Source organism: Cnephaeus nilssonii (genome assembly GCF_951640355.1).
Source record: "Cnephaeus nilssonii genome assembly, chromosome: 14".
NCBI classification, from domain to species: domain Eukaryota; kingdom Metazoa; phylum Chordata; class Mammalia; order Chiroptera; family Vespertilionidae; genus Cnephaeus; species Cnephaeus nilssonii.
In genome coordinates this window covers 44,999,870-45,021,008 of record NC_137085.1, presented here as the reverse complement: position 1 = coordinate 45,021,008, position 21,139 = coordinate 44,999,870, and the positions used below count along the sequence as shown (strand labels likewise).

General features: G+C 44.2%; 1 protein-coding gene across 1 annotated transcript in view; it reads right to left on the bottom strand.

Moving 5' to 3' along the window:
• Positions 1-21,139, bottom strand: part of DOCK8 (dedicator of cytokinesis 8) — a 202,807-nt gene that overhangs the window by 8,955 nt on the left and 172,713 nt on the right. The window contains exons 40-46 of the mRNA XM_079790379.1: positions 16,921-17,064; positions 15,022-15,153; positions 14,427-14,561; positions 12,909-12,998; positions 8,527-8,763; positions 6,024-6,167; positions 4,278-4,384 (exon numbers count right to left, since the gene is read on the bottom strand). Coding sequence (XP_079646505.1) covers positions 4,278-4,384; positions 6,024-6,167; positions 8,527-8,763; positions 12,909-12,998; positions 14,427-14,561; positions 15,022-15,153; positions 16,921-17,064 — 989 coding nt within the window. The remainder of the gene's footprint in view (positions 1-4,277; positions 4,385-6,023; positions 6,168-8,526; positions 8,764-12,908; positions 12,999-14,426; positions 14,562-15,021; positions 15,154-16,920; positions 17,065-21,139) is intronic.

Below are 21,139 nucleotides of genomic sequence, written 5' to 3'. Positions count from 1 at the left end.
CCTGCATTGAGCGTCTGCCGACTGGTGGTCAGTGCGCATCATAGCGACCGGTTGTTCCATGGTTTGGTTGATTTGCATGTTAGCCTTTTATTATATAGGATAAAGTAGTTTCATATACTACATTTTCTGCATTTCTTCCTTTCTTCCATTTAGATTATATTCTCTATGTTTTCTTATTAAAATTAAAATAATTTCCCCCTTAAAAAGAGCCAGGTACTGAATTTCCCTCCTAGAGAATAGCTATGTCTTGGGAAATGTACCCAGGATCACAATTACTTTGCAAATAATTTTTTTAATGGTCTTATCTGCCACATTCTCATTAGGTCCCCACACATCTGCACTGTGCGGCTCCCCCTCCGTCACACCACGTTCCCCAGGGCCACTTCCTTTGCTGCTCCCTTTGTTGATAAGTTCACGAAACACAAGCATCTTCTCACAGCAAATGTGCCTGGGGCTTCTCAGAGTCAGAGCCATACAAACCACACCGAAGGGGACCACATCAAGCAGGAAGTTGTGCTTCTGGAACATGGTTGCTGGCTTTTGCTGGAAGTTCCTTTCCGGGGCCTCTGTGTGAGGAGTTTGGTGTCTTTCCTACAGAGAGGGTGGTCGGGTAGCCCTTACTCTCTGCATCTGTTGGCCTCTCTGCTCTGCGGTGCTCCTTCAGCACAGCCCACACATCAGTCCTCCAGATCCATTCCCTCCCTTCCTGAGGTATGCCCACCTGGAAAATTACAGTCCCTAGCCGCCCTTAAGAGATAGGAATGGTTGATGAGATACAACATAAAGTCTCTAGGAGAGGTCATTAAAGGGGCATAGCCTTTTGTTCTCTTCTCATTTCTACTCCAGATACTTTCCTGGGATGTGGTCATGGTGGCCAGAGCCCTAGTAGCCATACTGGGACTGTGAGGATGGGCACAGTGTAACCACTACGGCAGAGCAAAAGAATGGAAAGTGCCAGGGGCACTGATGATTTTTGAGGTTACCACATAGCTCTGGGAGGACTATCTCTGATTTTATTTTAAACTAGCGGTAAGATTTCTGCTCTAGAGTTAGAGAGAAAAGGGACTTGGGGAATCCAGAAGACAAGCCGAACACATATCCTATATAATAAAAGGCTAATATGCAAATCGACCAAATGGTGAATGACCAGTCGCTATGACGCACACTGACCACCAGGGGGCAGACGCTCAATGAGGAGCTGCCTCCTGGTGGTCAGTGCACTCCCACAGGGGGAGCACCACTCAGCCAAAAGCCCTGGTGAGCGCAGCGGTGGTGGCGGGACCCTCTTCCGCCTCCGCAGCAGCGCTAAGGATGTCCGACTGCTGGCTTAGGCCCACTCTCCATCAGTTGGACACCCCCCGAGGGCTCCTGGACTGTGAGAGGGCACAGGCCAGGGTGAGGGACCCCCCCCCCTCCCAAGTGCATGAATCTCATGCACTGGGCCTCTGGTATATGTATAATCCAAGTTATTGTATTTCCCAAAGTGCCAAAGTCTCTTGTTTGATGAACTTTCTATAAATACATGGACAATAATTTCTCTCAGGCTGTTCACAGATCAAAAAAATTAATTTGTTATGGAAGAGCAAATCAAGGGAGGATTTAATGTGTGGAAAAATTAGCATTCACTTTAGGCTAAAGGCGAAATACATTAAATGCATCAGAAAGGGTACATTTTGAAACTTAAAATTTAGCTCTTAGTAATTATGGAAGTTTATTTACCACATCCTCTTTTTACTGTAGGTATTGAGGGACAGACTTTAAAAAAAATTCTTTATTGTTTAAAGTATTACATAAGTCTCCTTTTCCCCCCATTGACCTCTCCCCAGCCATTCCCACCCTCCAGCACAAGCCCTCATACCCCTACTGTCTGTGTCCATTGATTATGCTCATATGCACGCATACAAGTCCTTTGGTTGATCTCTTACCGCCCCCTCCCCCCTTGCACCTTCCCTCTTAGATTGGACAGGCTGTTTGATGCTTCTATAACTCTGACTGTATTTTTGTTCATCAGTTTATGTTGTACATTATATTCCACAAATGAGTGAGATCATGTGATATTTATCTTTCTCCGACTGGCTTATTTCACTTAGCATAATGCTCTCCAGGTCTTACCATAATGCTATTGCAAATGGTAAGAGTTCCTTCTTTTTTACAGCAGCATAGTATTCCATTGTGTAGATGCACCACAGCTTTTTAATCCACTCATCTGCTGATGGGCACTTAGGCTGTTTCCAAATCTTAGCTATTGTATATTGTGCTGTTATGAACATGGGGTGCATATATCCTTTCTGATTGGTGTTTCTGATTTCTTGGGATATATTCCTAGAAGTGGGATTACTGGGTCAAATGGGAGTTCCATTTTTAATTTTTTGAGGAAACTCCATACTGTTTTCCACAGTGGCTGCACCAGTCTGCATTCCCACCAGCAGTGCAAGAGGGTTCCTTTTTCTCCACATCCTCACATTTTCAGAACTTTTCTTTCGGGTTTGAAAACTGCTAAAATCTAGTCAGGATGGTTAAGTAACATTGCCAGTCAATTGTATCCTGTAAATTACAAGCCTTTGGGATGGGATGTTCTTTTTTTCTAACTGGAAAAGGAAATTATGTAATACAACATATTATTCTACTACTGAAAATCTTTAATGATTTTGCTGGTTTCTAGAATAGTGTAAGTTTATATATATATACTAGAGGCCCGGTGCACGAAATTTGTGCATGGGGAGTGGGTGGGTGGAGGGGGTGTCCCTCAGCCCAGCCTGCACCCTCTTGCAATCCGGAACCCCTCAGGGAATGTCTGACTGCCAGTTCAGGGATCGAGCCTAAACTGGCAGTCAGACATCCCTCTCACAATCCGGGACCGCTGGCTCCTAACCGCTCACCTGCCTGCCTGCCAGATCACCCCTAACCACTCTGCCTGCCTGCCTGATCGCCCCCTAACCACTTGCCTGCCTGCCTGATGGCCCCTAACCACTCACCTGCCTGCCTGATTGCCCCTAACTGCTCACTTGCCTGCCTGATCGCCCCTAACCAGTCTGCCTGCCTGCCTGATTGCCCCTAACCACCTCTGCCTTGGCCTCACTGCCACGGCTTTGTCCGGAAGGACGTCCGAAATGACGTCCAGAAGGTTGTTTGGCTGTCCGGTCTAATTATATGTTATGCTTTTATTATTACAGATGAGAGAAGAATAAGCCATGAGGGTGAGACCCACATGATGGATGAATGCCAGAGAGCTTTCTCCCTCTTCCTGTCTCCACCATGTGAGGATGCAGGGAGAAGGTGGCCATTTACAAGCCGGCAAGAGGGTCCCCACCAGGTACTGAATCTGCCGGCACCTTCATCCTGGCCTCCCAGCCTCCAGCACTGTGAGAAATCAATGGCTATTGTTCAAGCCACTCGATCTATGGCATTTTGTTAGACCAGCCGGAGCTGACCAGGACAGAAATATAAGAAGAAAATTTAAACACAGATTGGCACCAATTGCGGTGTCTAAAAGGGTTTCCGTGCTTTGGGGAGCAGAAGGGGCGGAAACAGAATGTTGTATCTGTCCATCTTGGGTCCTGAAACCCTGAAGTGTTTTTTCTTATCGAAGGAAAAGGTAGGAGGGGGATTGAGGTCCCAACTTGGCAGCCATCTGAGGAGCTGCAGAACGGGCTGCAGCAGGGGGCCCGCCAGCTTCTTTACGGCTGAGTCAGAGAGGCCAGGGCCCGCTGCAGTGCGCCTGGCCTGCGTACATTTCCGCTATTAGCCGTCAGTGTCGGAAGGTGCACTTAGGTTCACCCTGCATATCTGGGCTCATCGACCTGCAGCCCAAGTCTGCGGAGAAGCTGGGGCTCACTCGAGGGAAAACCTGAGAGCTGTTCACCCCCCCAGACATTTTCCACTCCTGCTCACCTCTGCTGCCTGAAAGCAGAGGGAGGAGAAATAACAAGATTGCAAACCACTGGACAAAATCGTTACTCCACTCATTCAAAAGCCGTCACGCGCTGATCGGACTTGAGAAGCGATTAAGCAATGAGGGGGGGAAGAAGGCTCCACACCTACCACTAGCATTGAGGTTGCAACTGACAGGTCATCACATTTACCCATTTTAAATGTGCCTGTTGATGCGTTTTATGGAAATGGGTGAGTTTTACTGGAGATTCTGAATCAGTGGGTCTGGCTGGTGCCTAAGCATTTTCCTTTGCAGCAAGTTCCCAGGTGCTGCTGACACTGCTGGTCTGGGGACCACACTTTGGGAACCTCTGCTTTACTGAACTCCCCGCCATTTCCCTTCTTACCGCATGATGAACTCCTTAAAGCATAATCTCAACTTGTTGTGATGTCGATAGAGTTTTGGGTCAGCTGGGATTTCGGCCAAAAACACTTGGGCTACTTCCAGTGGTCCCTGAAGGAAAAAGTAGAAAAATAATACTGACATTGGAAATGAAACGACATTACTTGGAAGAAAATCTTGGCACGATTTCTTAATTTGAACATTTAATTTTGTAGTTGGTTTGATCAAAACAAAAAAATAAAGGGAGGTCTTAAACTTTTCAGGGATCTTTGATTCTCAAGGAGGAGTCTGGAGTTTTCAGAAAATACTCAGAAGTATAAATGTATTTTCTTAATCAAATGCTACTACTAATAGGTTTGCTTGCATATATAAAGATAATGATACTACATCGAAGGGTATGTGTTTTGAATTGCTTTTCTAAAAATGGGGATTGTCTTGCTCCTTCCATTCATATTCATTTGCTCAGTTGCCCTAGAGCCGTGGTCGGCAAACTGCAGCTCATGGGCCACATGTGGCTCTTTGGCCCCTTGAGTGTGGCTCTTCCACAAAATACCACGGCCTGGGCGAGTCTATTTTGAAGAAGCGGCGTTAGAAGAAGTTTAAGTTTAAAAAATTTGGCTCTCAAAAGAAATTTCAATCGTTGTACTGTTGATATTTGACTCTGTTGACTAATGAGTTTGCCGACCACTGACCTAGAGGGGAATGTAGAGTACATTCTTCTATTTTCATCAAAGGATTGGAACTTACAAAAGCAAAAGCTCCCTAATATTTTCTGATCTTGGAAATATAGTAGTCATTTCTCCTCTCTGCTATTTTTGTTCCCTTGATGTTATGTGGACACAGAATTCTGCAGGGGAGTCCAATTGTGCTGAGCGAGGAAAGAGTCACAATGCTCAAGAGTTTCTGAGTGTGGACAAGAGCGGATTTAGATCTGAAATTAAAGTGGTCCATTGGACAGTGTACTAAGCTAGTATCTTCCTCCATCTGAGACTGGGTTAATTAATCCATGCTGAATTTGGGAGTCCGGATTCTAATGGGTCTGAGACGATCCAGTCTGGTCTAAAGTGGCCCGAGAAGCCTGGTCCCAGGTCACTCCTGGGTAGCAAGGCTCCTGGCATGCTGCTTCATCTGACTGACCCAGGAGTTGCATGTTCCAGACCTTTTCCTCATTCTCCTACAGGTTTCTTGGTTTCTTAGATTAGCCTCAAGCCCTGCAACAGCTCTGGCTAAATTGGGCATGACTAAGCATTCTTTAATAGGACCCCGAGTCTGGTCCCAAGTCAGAAAATGCTACTGCTTAGATCAGTGGTGGGCAAACTGCGGCTCGCGAGCCACATGCAGCTCTTTGGCCCCTTGAGTGTGGCTCTTGCACAAAATGCCACGTGCGGGCGCGCACGTACAGTGCGATTGAAACTTCGTGGCCCATGCAAAGAAGTCAGTTTTCGGCTCTCAAAAGAAATTTCAATCGTTGTACTGTTGATATTTGGCTCTGTTGACTAATGAGTTTGCTGACCACTGCCTTAGATGGTCCACTCAATCTCCAGGATTTCTTTTCTACCTTGGGTTGTTGCCTGAGCAGAAGAGGTCACTCAAAGTGTTCTGAACCTCGCAGGTCTTCAGCCCAAATTGAGGAACATTATTTGTGTGCTGATAAGACTCCCCCTGAACCTCAAGGAAGGAAGGTGCAAACATAGCATGAAAATCAAAATAGTAAGAACCAGAGGAGCTGCCACCAGCTCGTTTTGCTGACCTGATTCACAGTAGCTCCGACGGAGCCCTGCAGCACCATCTGAAGCATCTTGGCATCAGGGGGCTCTTGGTGGATGGCAACTGCCAACTGCAGGGTCTTCTTCTTCATATCCTCAATGGCAACTTCGATGGGTGTCAAAACAAACTGACCGTAAGACAGAAATGGAGGAAGGTCACTTTCAGATCTTATAAGCCATGGAAAACCTGGAGCTATGACAGAGAGGGCACCTGGATTTGAAGAGGAACTAAGGAGGCTTTCAGAGTAATTTAAAATAATCTGGAAAGGTTAAGCGGAAGGAAGGGGCTAACATGTTTCTGAGTGCTTATTATGTTCCAAGAACTTTGCATACGCTCCTTTAAACAACCTCCTTATTTTCTCCATTTTATAGTCAAAGAGGGAATTGTAAGGTAAAGACGGTGCCATAAAAATGACACAGATAGTAAGTGAGGAGGCCAGAATCTGATCACAATGATGTCTACATTTAAAATCCATACTATTAGAAATAAAGCACTCAAGATTTTCTTTCCCACAATGACGCAAGATTTTGGCATCAGGTATGCTTTCTCCGACTACCCTGAAGGTGCATTCCTGGTAAATAGAATGCTCTTCAGGGTCAATCTGCTGGCTGCTAAGTTCTGCTGGCTTAGGATATGATCCTTCCTGAATGTTATGAGTGAATTCATGTCCCTCTAAGTTCATATATCAAAGTCTTAAGCCCTAGTACTTCAGAATGTGGCCTTATTTGAGATAGGGTCTTTACAGAGGTAACCAAGTTAAAGGTGGTCATTAAGAAGGGCCCTAATCCAGTATGACCTATGTCCCTATAAGAAGAGGACATCTGGACCCAGAGACATGCATAGAGGGAAGATACTATGAAGACACAGGGTGAAGGTGGCCATCTACAAGTCAAGGAGAGAGGCCTCAAACAGATCCTTCCCTCACAGCCCTCACAAGGAACCAGCCCTGCCAATACTTTGAATTTTGACTTCTGGCCTTCAGAACTAGGAGACAATAAATACAGCAGATGCCTTCTGTTATTTAAGCCACACAATGTGGGACTTTGTTAAAACAGCCCTGACAAATGAATATATTGAAATTCTTAGAGAACAATAGATGGCCAAGAAAGATTATAAAGGCTCCTCTGGTGACGGTGGGTTTATTTTTGTGCTATGCCTTTGTGTCCTAGTGTTCAAAAGTCCAAAACAATAAGAAGTACAGCAGGTGCCTTCGAAACCATCCTCCGCTTAATGGAGTCACTAGTTCAGGCTTTCCTTGCCCTTGTGAAACCCACTATCTGATGTGCTTGCTGAACACGAGCATGTGGGCCACTCTCCAGTGAGCTCAGTCACTCCTGCTCCTGCCCAGTGAGGTGTGTAGTCATCACAATTCATCTGTGTTTATTCACCAACGTGATTATGCCTATTATACTTGTTATTTGAATGACCTAATCTAATAACGCACAAACTCTGGGTGTGGAAAGAAAAAGTTGTTTCTATGAAAACCAAGCTGATTGCTTGGGCAAAGCGTTATGAGAAGCAGTTGCTATAAAGATGCCTGCCATATTAGGTGAGCACAAGACAACTAACTATAAAAGGCTAGGGATAAAAAAAATTCATAAAAACCCAGGAGGATTCTGCTAGCAAGGATCTTTAAACTCTCATTCTGCTTTATATAAATAAAAACTGAAAATTACAGACAGTGCATTATGGGTGGGGTTTACATAAGAAAGACAATGCTGAATTGTGATAGCCCAACCCAAAATCACAGAGAAGGTTTGGCCTTGTATAAAATAAATGACAAATAAGTGGACAAGGCTGTGTTTTAAAGTAAAACGAAAATGTTTAAAGTACGTTCAATTTTGAACGATCTGTGGCCTGAGATACTTTCTTGATCAGTCCCATGGATGAGACGTCTCCCGTACACAGAACCCCGGAAGAGAAAGGGGTCCTTCCCGTCAGTGTGCAGGTGAGGAAACTGAATGGAGACAGGGGGCTGAGCAGTGTCGCAGGAGGAAGCGGGGCCTGTGAGGCAGTGGGCCTTCTTATCCACCTTGCGTGGTGCCCTTCCTCCAGCTTCACCCCGGTCCCTGGGGCTGCTTGCTTGCCGTTCCTGTCTCCAGTAACTAACCACCCAACTGAGCCTGCGTCACCTGTAAGCCTTTACAAATATAAAGACTTAATAAAAAGTGTTTGAAATGTGAATATATACCGTTCGTACAAATGTATCTTTAAAATACATATTTAAATTATAATTCTGTAAACATTTATATTAAAGATAGAACTTTAAAATGGAAACTATTTAAATATAAAGTAGTGCTATGAAATATGTAGCTGCCTAAATGGAGTTCCCTGGCACCACAAGAATGAGAGAAGAGCCACTAAAATGATATTTCCAGTGTGTCCCTTTTTAGATTTCACTCCAGTCTGCCATGAAGGAGGCTTGTGTTGCCCACTCATTTGGTGGCAGCCTCAGTCCAGAGCCTGTCCCCAGCGGGGGCCATTACCTCCTCCTTCTGGATGACGCTGATGCGGGTCTTGATGTAGGGGAAGGCGTGCATGGTGGTCAGCACGGTATTCCGCCGGTACTGCTCATGCAGCTCTCCCCGTGGCCGCCCCTCCAGGGTGAAGGGGGTGGTGTACATGAACCTCCGCAGATTGAAATTCTTCTCAAAGTAGGTTACCCTGTCTTTCATCTCATACTCATCAAAGTAAGGCTCCACGAAAGTGATCTGTATATAGGCCTGAGGGAGAAAAGGCAGGGGAAGGAGGAGATGAGCGATTCTGCAAACAGCCAGCCGGGACGCACTGGAGGGGCATGCTGGAACCAGCGCCGAGGCACCACCCCTCTGAGTTCCCTCCGGCCACAGAAGACTTCAGCAATCAGCCAGGCCTCCTCTCCACCCCAGGGAGAGAGAGGACAGCGAGAAGGAGAGGGCAATGTGTCTCTGTAAAGGCACATCAACAAGCCACCCCTCCTGACTGGTCCAACTGGAACTTGGTATGAGAATTTGCAAACTACCATTCCGAAGAGACAAACTTTCCTTCCCAGAACAACCATGACTGCTGCACATTTGGTAGAATGGCCAAACTAAATGAAACTGACAACACCAAGTGCTGACAGGGATGGGGAGCAGCTGAAACTTTCATACACTGATGGTGGGAATGCAGAATGGTACAGTCACTTTACGAAACAGTTAAATTACACTGACCACACGACCCAGCAATCCTACTCCACGTGCATCCCCAAGAGAAATGGAAACTTATGTTCAAGGAAAAACCTGCACACAGATGTCTGTAGCAGCATTATTCAGAATAGATAAAAACGAAAAACAACCCAAATGTTCCTCAAGTGGGGAATGGATGAACAAATGGTAGTACATCCAGGCAATGGGATACTACTCGCAATACAAAGAATCAAACTACCACAGCATGGATGAATCTCAAGTGCACTGTGCTAAGTAAAAGAAACCAGACTCAACAGGCTGTGGGATTCCATTGATTTCCTCTAGAACAGTGGTCCTCAACCTTTCTAATGCCGTGACCCTTTAATACAGTTCCTCATGTTGTGGTGACCCCCAACCATAAAATTATTTTCGTTGCTACCTCATAACTGCAATTTTGCTACTGTTATGAATCGTCATGTAAATATCTGTGTTTTCCGATGGTCTTAGGCTCTACAGCAGCGGTTCTCAACCTGTGGGTCGCAACCCACAGGTTGAGAACCACTAGCAGGGTCTCCTAAGACCATAGGAAAACACAGATATTTACGTTATAATTCATAACAGTAGCAAAATTACAGTTATGAGGTAGCAACGAAAATAATTTTATGGTTGGGGGTCACCACAACTTGAGGAACTGTATTAAAGGGTCGCGGCATTAGAAAGGTTGAGGACCATTGCTCTAGAATGTCATTTACATGACGTTCTGGAAAAGAAAAAAATTGCAGAGACAGATTACAGATCAGAGACTGGCAGGGGCTTAAAGCAAAGGGAGGACATGGCCACAGAGCCGCACAGAGAAATGCTTCGGGGTGATGCAACTCTTACAGATCTTGATCGTGGTGGTGGTTACATGTGTTTGTCAAAACTCATAGAACACCAAAAGAGCCAATTTTATTGCATGTACCCCATTAAAACACACACACACACACACACACACACACACACACACACACACACAGTGAATGAGGGCACTTACTAAGAAAGAAGGCCTCTTTAAAAAACTGAAAAAATGACAATGACCATAGACTTTACAACACCCGCCCACTGAAATGGATGGGTGAGGTCACTGATCTCAGACCACAAATCACTGTGTAGTGTGATGAAATCTGGTAATAATTCTGGGTTCAGTTTCTTATTTAAAACTCTCAGAACCTACTCGGGGCATTTTAAAAGAGGGAAGAAGAGCACCTTGTGTCAGGGGCGTCACCAGTGACTCTCCAGAGCGTGTGCTGTGCACAGATCATTGCAGGCACACAGCCAATTCCCACTTTCAAAGACCTCAAACATTTCTGTCTGAAGCTTAGCTCAGGTCTGACCAGTTAATGCTTCAAACCTAGAGTAGGAGATGTGTCTAAAATGAGCAAGTCTTCTGAAATATGCAGAAAAACAATTACATCTGGCCCATTCCTCCCTACTTGCATCATCTTCATATCCTGGAGGACAGTCTTGGGAGAAGAGTATGGACTCTTCATTGTGTAGCCCTGCCAGATTGCAACTGCTCCTCTGTCCCCAACCCTTAATAATACCGTGAACTTGCATTATTTCCAGCAGTTTAGAAAGCTCTCTCATGAACCTATGTGTCTATGGGCTGGGCAGGAGGCATCCTTCTGTGGTGTAATCCTATCTAATAAAAGATTAATATGCAAATTGACTGTCACTCCAACACACAAGATGGCTGCCCCCATGTGGTCAAAGATGGCTGCCCCCATGTGGACACAAGATGGCCTGCAGGGGAGGGCAGTTGGGGGTGATCAAGCCTGCAGGGGAGGGTAGTTAGGGGTGACCAGGCCGGCAGAGGAGGGAAGTTGGGGGCGACTGGGCCTGCAGGGGAGAGCAATTGGTGGGTACCAGGCCTGCAGGGGAGGGCAGTTAGGCGTGACCAGGCCTGCAAGGGGATTGGTTAGGGGGTGATCAGGCCTGCAGGGGAGGGCAGTTAGGGGCAATTGGACTGGCAGGGGAGCAGTTAGGCATCAATCAGGCTGGCAGGGGAGTGGTTAGGGGGTGATCAGGCTGGCAGGCAGAAGGGGTTAGGGGTAATCAGGAAGGCAGGCAGGTGAGCAGTTGGGAGCCAGCAGTCCTGGATTGTGAGAGGGATGTCCGACTGCCCGTTTAGGCCCGATCCTACTGGGATCGGGCCAAAACTGGCAGTCGGACATCCCTCGAGGGGTCCCAGATTGGAGAGGGTGTAGGCTGGGCTGAGGGACACCCCCCCTTGTGCACAAATTTCGTGCACTGGGCCTCTAGTCCTATATAATAAAAGCCAAATATGCAAATTGACCGAATGGAGGAAGGACTGGTGGATTGACCGGTCGCTATGACACTCACTGACCACCAGGGGGCAGATGCTTAACGCAGGAGCTGCCCCCAGCCCACAGGCCCCAGGCCAGCCAAGGCGGGTGCCAGTGGGGCCCCCCACCAATCTTCCCGCCGGTCGCCCCACAGATTGGCCCTGATTGATGGCCTGGCCTAGCGACCCTACCTGAGTGTGAATTTTGTGCACTGGGCCTCTAGTCAAGAATATATCTGATCTTTACATTTCTTGGCACAGTGCCAGTATAGTACTTTTCAGAGTTTTGTGCCATTCTAGAGAATTATCTAATCTGAGGGGTGAACAGGAATGTCCAGGTTTGTAGCCATCTGGATAGAAGTGTGGGTAGCTCAGGGGCCCTACTTGAGGCTGGTGTCTCAAGTGAGACCAGTCCTATGGGTGACTGAGCCTGTTACTGGTGGTGTGTGACGAGAACTCCTGTGGTGAGTGTCAGAGTGTACTGCAGTCCACCTAGTTAGGGGTAAGACAGGATACACCCTCATATGAGAAGTGAGGAAACTAAACTCCAAGCCCTTTGCATCATTCCCCAACAGCACATTTGCCTGCACTTGCCTGGAAGGACTACCTGCAGCCTGAAAAAGTTGTCAGTGAGAAGGTTGCATCATTTTTTTTAATCCTTACCTGAGGACATGTTTATTGATTTTAAAGACAGGAAGGGAGAGAAGCGAGGTCGGGGAGGTAGGGAGGAAGAAGATAAGGGAGGGAAGGGAGGGACAGAGATAGAGAAACATCAATGTGAGAGAAATATTGATTGGTTGACTCCCATACATGCCCTGACCAGGAATCAAACCTGCAACCCAGGTATGTGACCTGACCAGGAATCCAACCTGCAACCTTTTGGTATTCTGGACGACGCTCCAACCAACTGAGCCACCCAGCCAGAACAGGTGCATCTTTTTAACATGTTTTAAATTGATGGTTTTATTAAGAGTATAATTTTGAGGATGAAGGGCTCTGAGTTTGAGTACTGGTTTCGGCACTTGAGTGACCATGGAGAGTAGCTTAACCATTCCACACCTCAGTTTTCTCGCCTGCACAGTAGGAATAACTACACCTACTTCAAAGGGCCATCAGAGAATGAAAGGATGTATGTAAAGGGCCTAATGCAGTTCCAGGCACAGAGTTGGTGTTTAGTAAACAGTAGCTTTTATTGTGATTCCTACCTTTGAGTATGGTTTCTTTAAGATCTAAACAAATAGCAGTTGAACCCTAGACAGAAAGATTTGGCTGCACTGAAATGACTTGGAGAGCCCACCAGAGGAGGTAATTTTATGTTCTTGGGGTAGAGCAAAGGGAATCAGAGCCTGGTGGTTATTTTTTGCAAATATCCCCATACCTTGTTCGGATCCAGCTTGGTTTTGTCTACAGGAGCAGAGTCTTTTATTACTTCCACAGATTCTGCACCAAAACATTGACTATAAAATCCCTAGATAAGAGAAACCGACAGATTAGAAAGGTTATTTTAATGTAATGCAAGTCTTCATCTCTCAGAAGTAGAATAAGGTTGGAACAAGTGTAAGGGACAATTTGCTTCCTGATCACTGAAAGTCCCTCTGATCTAATGAAGCAAGTTCAGCCTTTCCTGAGACAAAAGTAAAAGCATAAGGAAGTGCAGCATTGCGAACTGACACATGCTTCCGTACGGTATGCATGCTTCACCTCAAATTCAACCAGCGCCATCGTATTTCCTGAAGCGGCTCCAGGGGTATGGCACTATTCACTTCTTGCCTGTTGTACCCTAGGAACTTGGAGGTCACTAGCCTTTCCATAATGTGACAAGCCACAGTGCACAAGAAGACCAAATATATACCTCTAGCCCTAAGCTGGGGAAACATTACTAAGCCAAGCATCCTGGGGTCAATTGCTAGTTCTTCTCCTGAGCTCAGTGACTTCGGGTAAGTCACCTAACTACTCTGGGCCATTGCTTCTTTGAGCCATGTAAGGATTAAAGTCCCTTGTCTTAGTTGGCATGAATAGATAGTATAAGAAGAAACTTGGCAACAAAGGTATTTTAAGTTTTATAGCCATAGTGGGACCTAAATGCAAAGCAATAGCAAGGAGTGAATCTCTGGTTAAATACTATCAGCATTTCAGGGGACCCCAGTTATTTACCCTATGAATAAGGGTTTTGTTTTGGGGGGCACTCCTTGACTTTCCTCCTAAGTTCTTAGTGCTTGGCTCTTTCAATGCTTGCTTCCTTTTTTTCTCACTTTTCTTTCTGCTGTTTCCCTTTTTCTTTAGCCTTTCTTCCAGGAACATGCTGCTCCCTTCTGCTACATGATGGATCATATGTAGTACCAACAGGTTGAACTTGGGGCTGCCAGCCTATGGGTTGTGATACTGACTCTTATTTTCCTTGGATCAGCAGGAAGAGTTCGTTATGCCGCAGTCTATGGTGTGGCTACCGTGAGCATCTCTGTGTCAGAAGTGGGATGTGTTGTCCAGTGACACCAAAAAGATGGTCACAGCATTTTCAAAGGGTAATTCAGTAATTTGGCCAGATTACTTCAAAGTCAAGGTAATAATCTTCAATCTGAAAAACGCTTACTAAAATTTGGAAAGGGTTACAAGAAAGTACATGACTTTGATTGAGTTTTGGATAGTCTGGAAAATAAATATTCACCCTATAAATTTATAAACATTGACAAGCATACACAGAATCTTAGGAGAAAACTATCCAAATCTTGCTTTACCTCATGATCTCACCTAATTCCTTCATATTATATATTCAATGTGGGAAAACGTATATAGAGATCAAAGATGAATCCATGACTCTGTCTTTTTCATAATGACCACCTCTAAGTTTTTTTTGGTAAAGTGTACAAAGCCAAGCACACAGAGTCACTTTTCTTACCTCTAGTCTATGAGAGATCTCAGGAAGCTTGGTAATTGCAGGCTCTTTGTAAACAAATTCTTGCTCATCCAAATCCCCAAATTTGGATCCATAGAAACCAACCCGGAAGTAGGTTCCAAACATTCTCTTATGACCCTAATGAGCAAAATAAGAAAACCTCTCCTAAGTTATGTACTTCCAGGAGGATTCATTGTATTGCAAAGGATGGGACTCTTTTATTGTTGTGTTATAAAGCAGTTGGTTCCTATGGAAAGTATAAACAGAAATCATGCCTTAAACATTTTAATGTTTATGAAATGAATTTGGGAAATAACAACAAAAGAAATCCCATGAAAAATGTCTAGGACTTCTTTTAAGTGAACCTAAAAGATTCTCACATTTCCTGCTTGTGAAGTAATTCGAGCAGCCTTCTTTCATACTCTGACTTGGGGTCAATGCTCTTGTTTGTTCCCAGCCCTTTTCTGTGTGGTAGGTGAGAACTAGAGTGATGATGTGCTCAAGGTAGATCACTCCGTAGAGAGGAAGGAGGGCTAAGCATCTCTAGGTTAGGGTCACCTGCTGCCAGGTAACTCTGTTGGCCAGGATCCCCATCTACCTTGCTAATGATGTTGTCAAAGGCCTTCTGCAGCTTGTCATGAGTGGAGGTCAGCTTCCGGAAGTCTCGATGCGCTTCCAGGATGGGGATGACCAGTTTGTAGACCTCATTCACTGTCTCATACAATCCTCCCTTGGAAAGAGAAGAAAATCAAAGAGAGTTTAATCCCTGGAAACGTAAGAAGGGAAACCAGAGTTCATTATGTACTGGAGAATTTTTTTTTCCTTTGTTTTTCTTAATCCTCATCTGAGGATATTTTTTCCATTGATTTTTAGAGAAAGTAGAAGGGGGGTGGGGGAAAGAGAAACATTGATATAAGAGAGACACATAGATTGGTTGCCTCCTGCATATGCCCCCACTGGGGCAGGGATGGAGCCTGCAACCCAGGTACGTGCCCTTGACTGGGAATTGAACCCATGACCCTTTGGTGCGTGGGCCAATGCTCTAACCACTGAGTGACACCTGCTAGTGCTGGAGAATGGGTTTATTATGGGCACCAGGATATTTTACAGAGCAGAAGTGATGTCTGAGCATCTTTGGGATGGTTATAGCACTCAAACTGAACTAGACACATGCTAAATAGTTCTTTATGCTGATGTTAAGCGAGGAAAGGGGTTTTCACTGAAAAAAAGAAAAAAGAACAGGAGATTCAGAGCCGAAAATAAGAGCAATTTAGGAAGGCAGATTTAGCATATTTAAATGCCATCAGGGGCCCCCTCATGACCAGATGTTCAATGTATGTCTGAAAGGAGATAGTATGATTCTAATAGTTTATTTTCTGAAATTTCAGGAAAAATAGGAGTACATTGGACTTTTTTTCTGAATCCTGAAAAAGAAGTCAGGAAAAAAGAAACAAGAATATAGTTAAAACAATAATTAAAATACACAGAAGTTGTTGTTTGGAAACTTAGAATTGAAAAGTAAAAAAGAAAGAAACATATAAGGATGAAATAAAAATGAATCACCTAGATATAGTAGAGTATTAATTATTTAAGGAAGAGGGAGATTATTACAATGAAAATGGACAAAAGACTTTCTCCCCTGCCCTGAATCTCAGTGACTTAATCCAGAGACTTTCAACTGGTATGACACAAGAATTTTTAAAACATGCAGTACGTGACTATCTGGTCAGGGGCACTGACCTCTTTTTCCTTAGATTGTCAAATAAAAAAAAACAAACCAGTCAACACAACAATAGCTGTCTGGTATAAATGAATCAGAATTATATTTTTTGTCAGATCAGCAAAAATATATTTTTTGGTGTGCTGCAGAATTTTAGTAATTAGTTTACGTGTATCATGAGATGAAAAAGGTTGAAAATCGCTGACTTAATCCACATATATTTTCTTTTGTTAGGAGTGTTTAGACCCAGATGAGGTCAACGAGGGGAGCCGCAGTGGTTTCTGCTCCCACATTTCTGCGAGCTGGACCTGGTCGTGAAGATCCTGAGGACGGCTCTGTCGTTAGGAAAGAAGACGCTGCCTATTTATTCCTTCCCTCTCCTCCTAGTGGCTTCACCCCAATATTCTCCTCTCTGAGAGGGAAGATGCGGCCGGGAGAACATGACTCATCATTTATTGTGTAACCCTGGGCAAGCCATTTCACCTCTCCGTGGCTTCGCTTCCACCCCTATTAAAAGGAAATAATGCTGTGAAACTGCTGCCCAGCCCATGAGCATGCGGTGAAAGCAGACTGTTGCAGTGGTGAAAGGCTTTCTCACCTCCCTGGAGAGCAGGTGCAATCTGCAGCCATTAAAGTCGTCCTGGCCATCCCTTGCCCTGCACACCCCTGCATATGTCCTCATGCAGTGGGACTGGCTTGGCCATTAAGGCCACATTCACAGCACCAGGAATTCAGCCCAGCGTGCGGCCAGGCTCCGGGACCGCCGTGTGCACTCACCGTGCTGAACAGCTCGGCCGCCTGCTCCAGGAGGCCCACCAGGCCGCTCTCGGTGAAGTACCGGCCGGAGCACACGCCATCCTCATCCGGCGACAGGGTATCTTCAGAGACTGCAGATTCCTCCAGCACATTGGAAGAAATATTCTGAAAGAAATGAAAGTATAAGCTTGGAGAACAGGGAAACCCTGCATAAAAAGGCACCACGGGGACCCAAAATGTAGCGATGAGAGCCACACTCAAGGATCTGCAGCAAGCCTGTTATTGTCCCGTCCAGGCCCGTGATTCCACCGGAAAGAGGCTCTGGCGATTCATCATTCTGAGAGGACATATGAGCAACAGGCCTTCAAAACTCACAATTTCCTTTCTTTTCTTTTTTTTTTAATAACCATTAGGAGCTATATAAAGGATACCTACCTCAATGTAACAACAGTTGAGTTACTTTAGGGAAATGACCATAAGGGACATCCAGCTGGGGTCATGGTTTTTTAAAAGGCACAGGCCAAATAACAGGTGACCAGACTCCTCGTTTCACCAGCTGAGTGAACCTCTTACTTTTTGGGGTGTTTTTCTCAATATTGCTCCTCCTGACTTAACTTTCAGATGAAGAACCACAATATTATATGACAGTAGCAAATTAGAATGTCTTCTCCATGGAAAATTTTATGGTAACGTAGCAGTTATTCTTTTTACCCCAAACATTTTATTACTTTCGACATGCCTTTCCTTTAAACTGTAGAGTTTGAAGTCTCTGGCAAAGAATGCAGTGGCTGAGGTCAGGTCTAGGGTGAACCGCCGAGAAACGCAGGGCGGCACTTACTCTCGGGGCTGTGGAAGTGCTAACCCTGAAATTGCCTGATCCTGAGAGTACTTCCTTAAATCTCTGCCTTTTGTGCCTCACTTGCCTCTTCCCAGCTCTGGACCTGAGAGGTCAAGAGTCATTTTCTTCAACCTGTCTCCCAGCTGTGGGAGAAATGCATATGGAGCCTGGAAGAAATGGGAAACCTTTCTAGCTTAAGGAATTGCAAACAGCATACATGTCCTTTCCTATTCCTGCACCCATGGCAGGCATAACTAACCAATCATAGCACTCTTTCCCCTGCAGCTTAGATATAGTCTCAAAAGTCTTCTCAGCATAGTACTCTAGTCAGTCACTACCAATAGACCAGCGTTGGCTTTAGAAGTAATATATCTCTGCCTCCTGGCGTGGCTAGCAGGATCAAGTGAATCTACCTTAGCAATCTAGGAAAAGAGAGTTGTTACGGTCCTACGTCTTCACCTCCAATATTGTAATATGGTTTTAGGAATATAGGAGGCTTTCAGAATCTTTTGTAGCCAATCTTTCTTCCAAACCTGGTCTTTCTATTATGATGTTTCTGGATTGGAGATAACAGAAGGTCCAAAAGATTCATTTGAAAGAATCTAATAACCCCCCAAAGCAAATACTATTAGAATTGTATGCAATTTCCTATATGCAGAAGAATAGATTTGAAGTTATGTAGCTTTATTGGCTGTAGTCATAGGAAAAAGATTCTGGGCAGACTTTCCTGGCTTCAGAATTAGGAGGTAACAGTAACAGCAGTATCTGAGACTGCATCCGTATCTATATTTGTGGAGTAAATATTGTACTCTGGGGCATAGCATTTCAATGATCTCAGTTCTGCAGAATTCAGTGGTCTCAAAGTTACTTCCCTTTCACAGATTTATTTACCTCTAGTTTACAATTCTTTTCCAAAAATTCAATTTTTTAATCTTTTTTTTATTGTCTAAAGTTTTACATATGTCTCCTTTACCCCCCCCCCCCCCACCGCCCCGCAGCCATTCCCACCCCTGAGGGCTTGGTTATGCTAATATGCATGCATACAAGTCCTTTGGTTGATTTCTAACCCCCCCCCACACTTCCCCCAAAATTCAATTTTATTGGAGCAGAACAAGGTTGAAAACTAAAGCACAAAGCATCTAAGAACTCAACACTGAACATCTGCTGTTAATGCTGCCAGAATTCCTTCATCCTTCTACACAGTAAAGCCTCCTGGAGAACCATCCATAACTTCAAAGTGGACCTCAACTTTGGCCCAGCCAACTCCACTTCTCATTCCATTCCCCTGGTCATTCTGATTGGTTCAGGCAGGAGAACACGACCCCATCAGAACCAATAAGATGCACTGAGACTTTCTCAGCAACTGCTAGAAATGAGGCATCTGTCTATTCTCCTGGACTTGAACCTGGGAAGATGTAAGCCTAAGTGTTGCTCAATGAGTGTGGGAAGCCTGTGAAGAATGAAGGCGACATAACAGAAAGCAGAGACAGGAAATGGTTTTGACACTAAACTCTGATAACATTGTTTGGGTCCTTAGGTTCAGTTTGGCAGGTGCTACTCCAGGGTCACCTCCCTCATGCTAGCTGATAAATTCCATTTTTTCCCTTCTGTCACTGTGGGTTAGGTGTTCCATCCCCTGCAAGCATATATTTCCAAATGGATGTGGTATGTCTCATTTGAGAGAGAAGAGAATTGGCTCATAAGCATCAACATAATTTGGCTTCTCTTCTGTAGCTGAGAACACCTAATTCACCATGTTCTGTGTATCATGAGACCCTCACACTTCCCAGTTCCTTCTGCCCTCCCCTTTGCCTTCCTTGTCCTTCTGAGTTTTTCCTTTACCTCCAGGCTGGGTCACATTATAAACATTCATAGCAACTTTATTATAGCATTAACCATAATTATAATTAAGTAAGGAATGAAATCGTCATATGATGTCACTTTCCCTGGCGAGAATGTAAAGTTCATGGGGACGAAACAGGAGTTTAATAAATATCATCTAAATGAATGAATGAATGAATGAATAAAGAATATGAAAAAATACAGTCATGTGCACCCCTCAATGTAGGAACAATGTGAAGTTTTCTGTTGGTTCTAGAGTAACTATTCTATCTCACCTTGGCCGGATTCATTATAAGCAAATCAACCAAATTCTAGATGAAATTAAAATTGTAAGGATTACTAATTATTAAAGTGATAAATATAAAATAAAATAGAAAAACCGAGAAAAACTATAAAAAATAATAGTTCAGCTAATGAAACAAGAAAAGAGGACAAGACAATTCAAAACTAAGTGACGGACCTAAAGATTTCAGGGCACTGGAAGTCCATCACTTATATTTACCCTTGATAATAACAAGTGGCCAAAATAAATTTGATGAAAGAAGTCGATGCATCTAAAATGATTTTTATAACTTTCTTTACTTTTCTGTGATTCAAAAATCCAATGTGATTTTTTATGGGATGAGAATTAAATATTTGGCTTTTATAACAAATATTTTTGAATTGAGAATAAAATTTATTTGTTGAGAATGAAAAAATAGAACATTTCTGTTATTGAAGACCATAAGAAAAAAGGAGTTACTAATATGAGGCAATACCCAGCTTAGCAGATGGACAGTATTCTGGGAAACAGAAACTCCTGGCTCCACCAGCAACAGACTCAGTGACTTATTTTCTCTGCCTGTGAAAGTTACTCTCAATTGCCCTCTCTTCCTGGTTCACATGGCATCACAAAATTACGTTGAAAAACAATAATGAGAACAAAGCCTTTTATAAAACCAGTCATGTAAGTTCAAACAAGAAAAATGCAAACACTTGTAAATGACTTTGTGAGTCTGGCTTGAAAAGGGCTCAATTACTGTACTTGCTATATTGTTCATGGTTTTAGGGTAGGTCATTTCTACAGATTGTGTTTCTTAAAAGAAAAGTACTCATAACACTTTTGTTTCCTCTAAATACTGTGTTAAACCATTTAGCAAAAGCAGTCCCAGTGGCCTCTTAGCATCCTAGCCTGAACCAATGTTCAGCCTGGCAGGCAATTTCCCTTTTCTGACTATGGGCAATATTCAGCCTATCATGAGGAAGTATTAATTCAGCTCCCTTTTCCCTTATCATATCAATTTGGTTCTTCCTTGATTTTTGGACTAGGGAGTGGGATACTACAGAGTTGGGGAGTGTAATCCAAGGAATGGGCCAGGAGGGAAATCATTTCTACAATGTTTGGAACATTCTCTCATGGTTGTCAGTATACTGTGCCAACTATGAGTCTTTGAGAAAGCGTTTAAATAACCTTAGGAAAATTGCTCTCTCCGTTTCTTTATCGGTCTGCCTGCTTCACTGGTTGGTGGGGAGGGTCAAACGAAGTCACGGATATGAAAGAGTTTGGTAATGTCTAAAGTG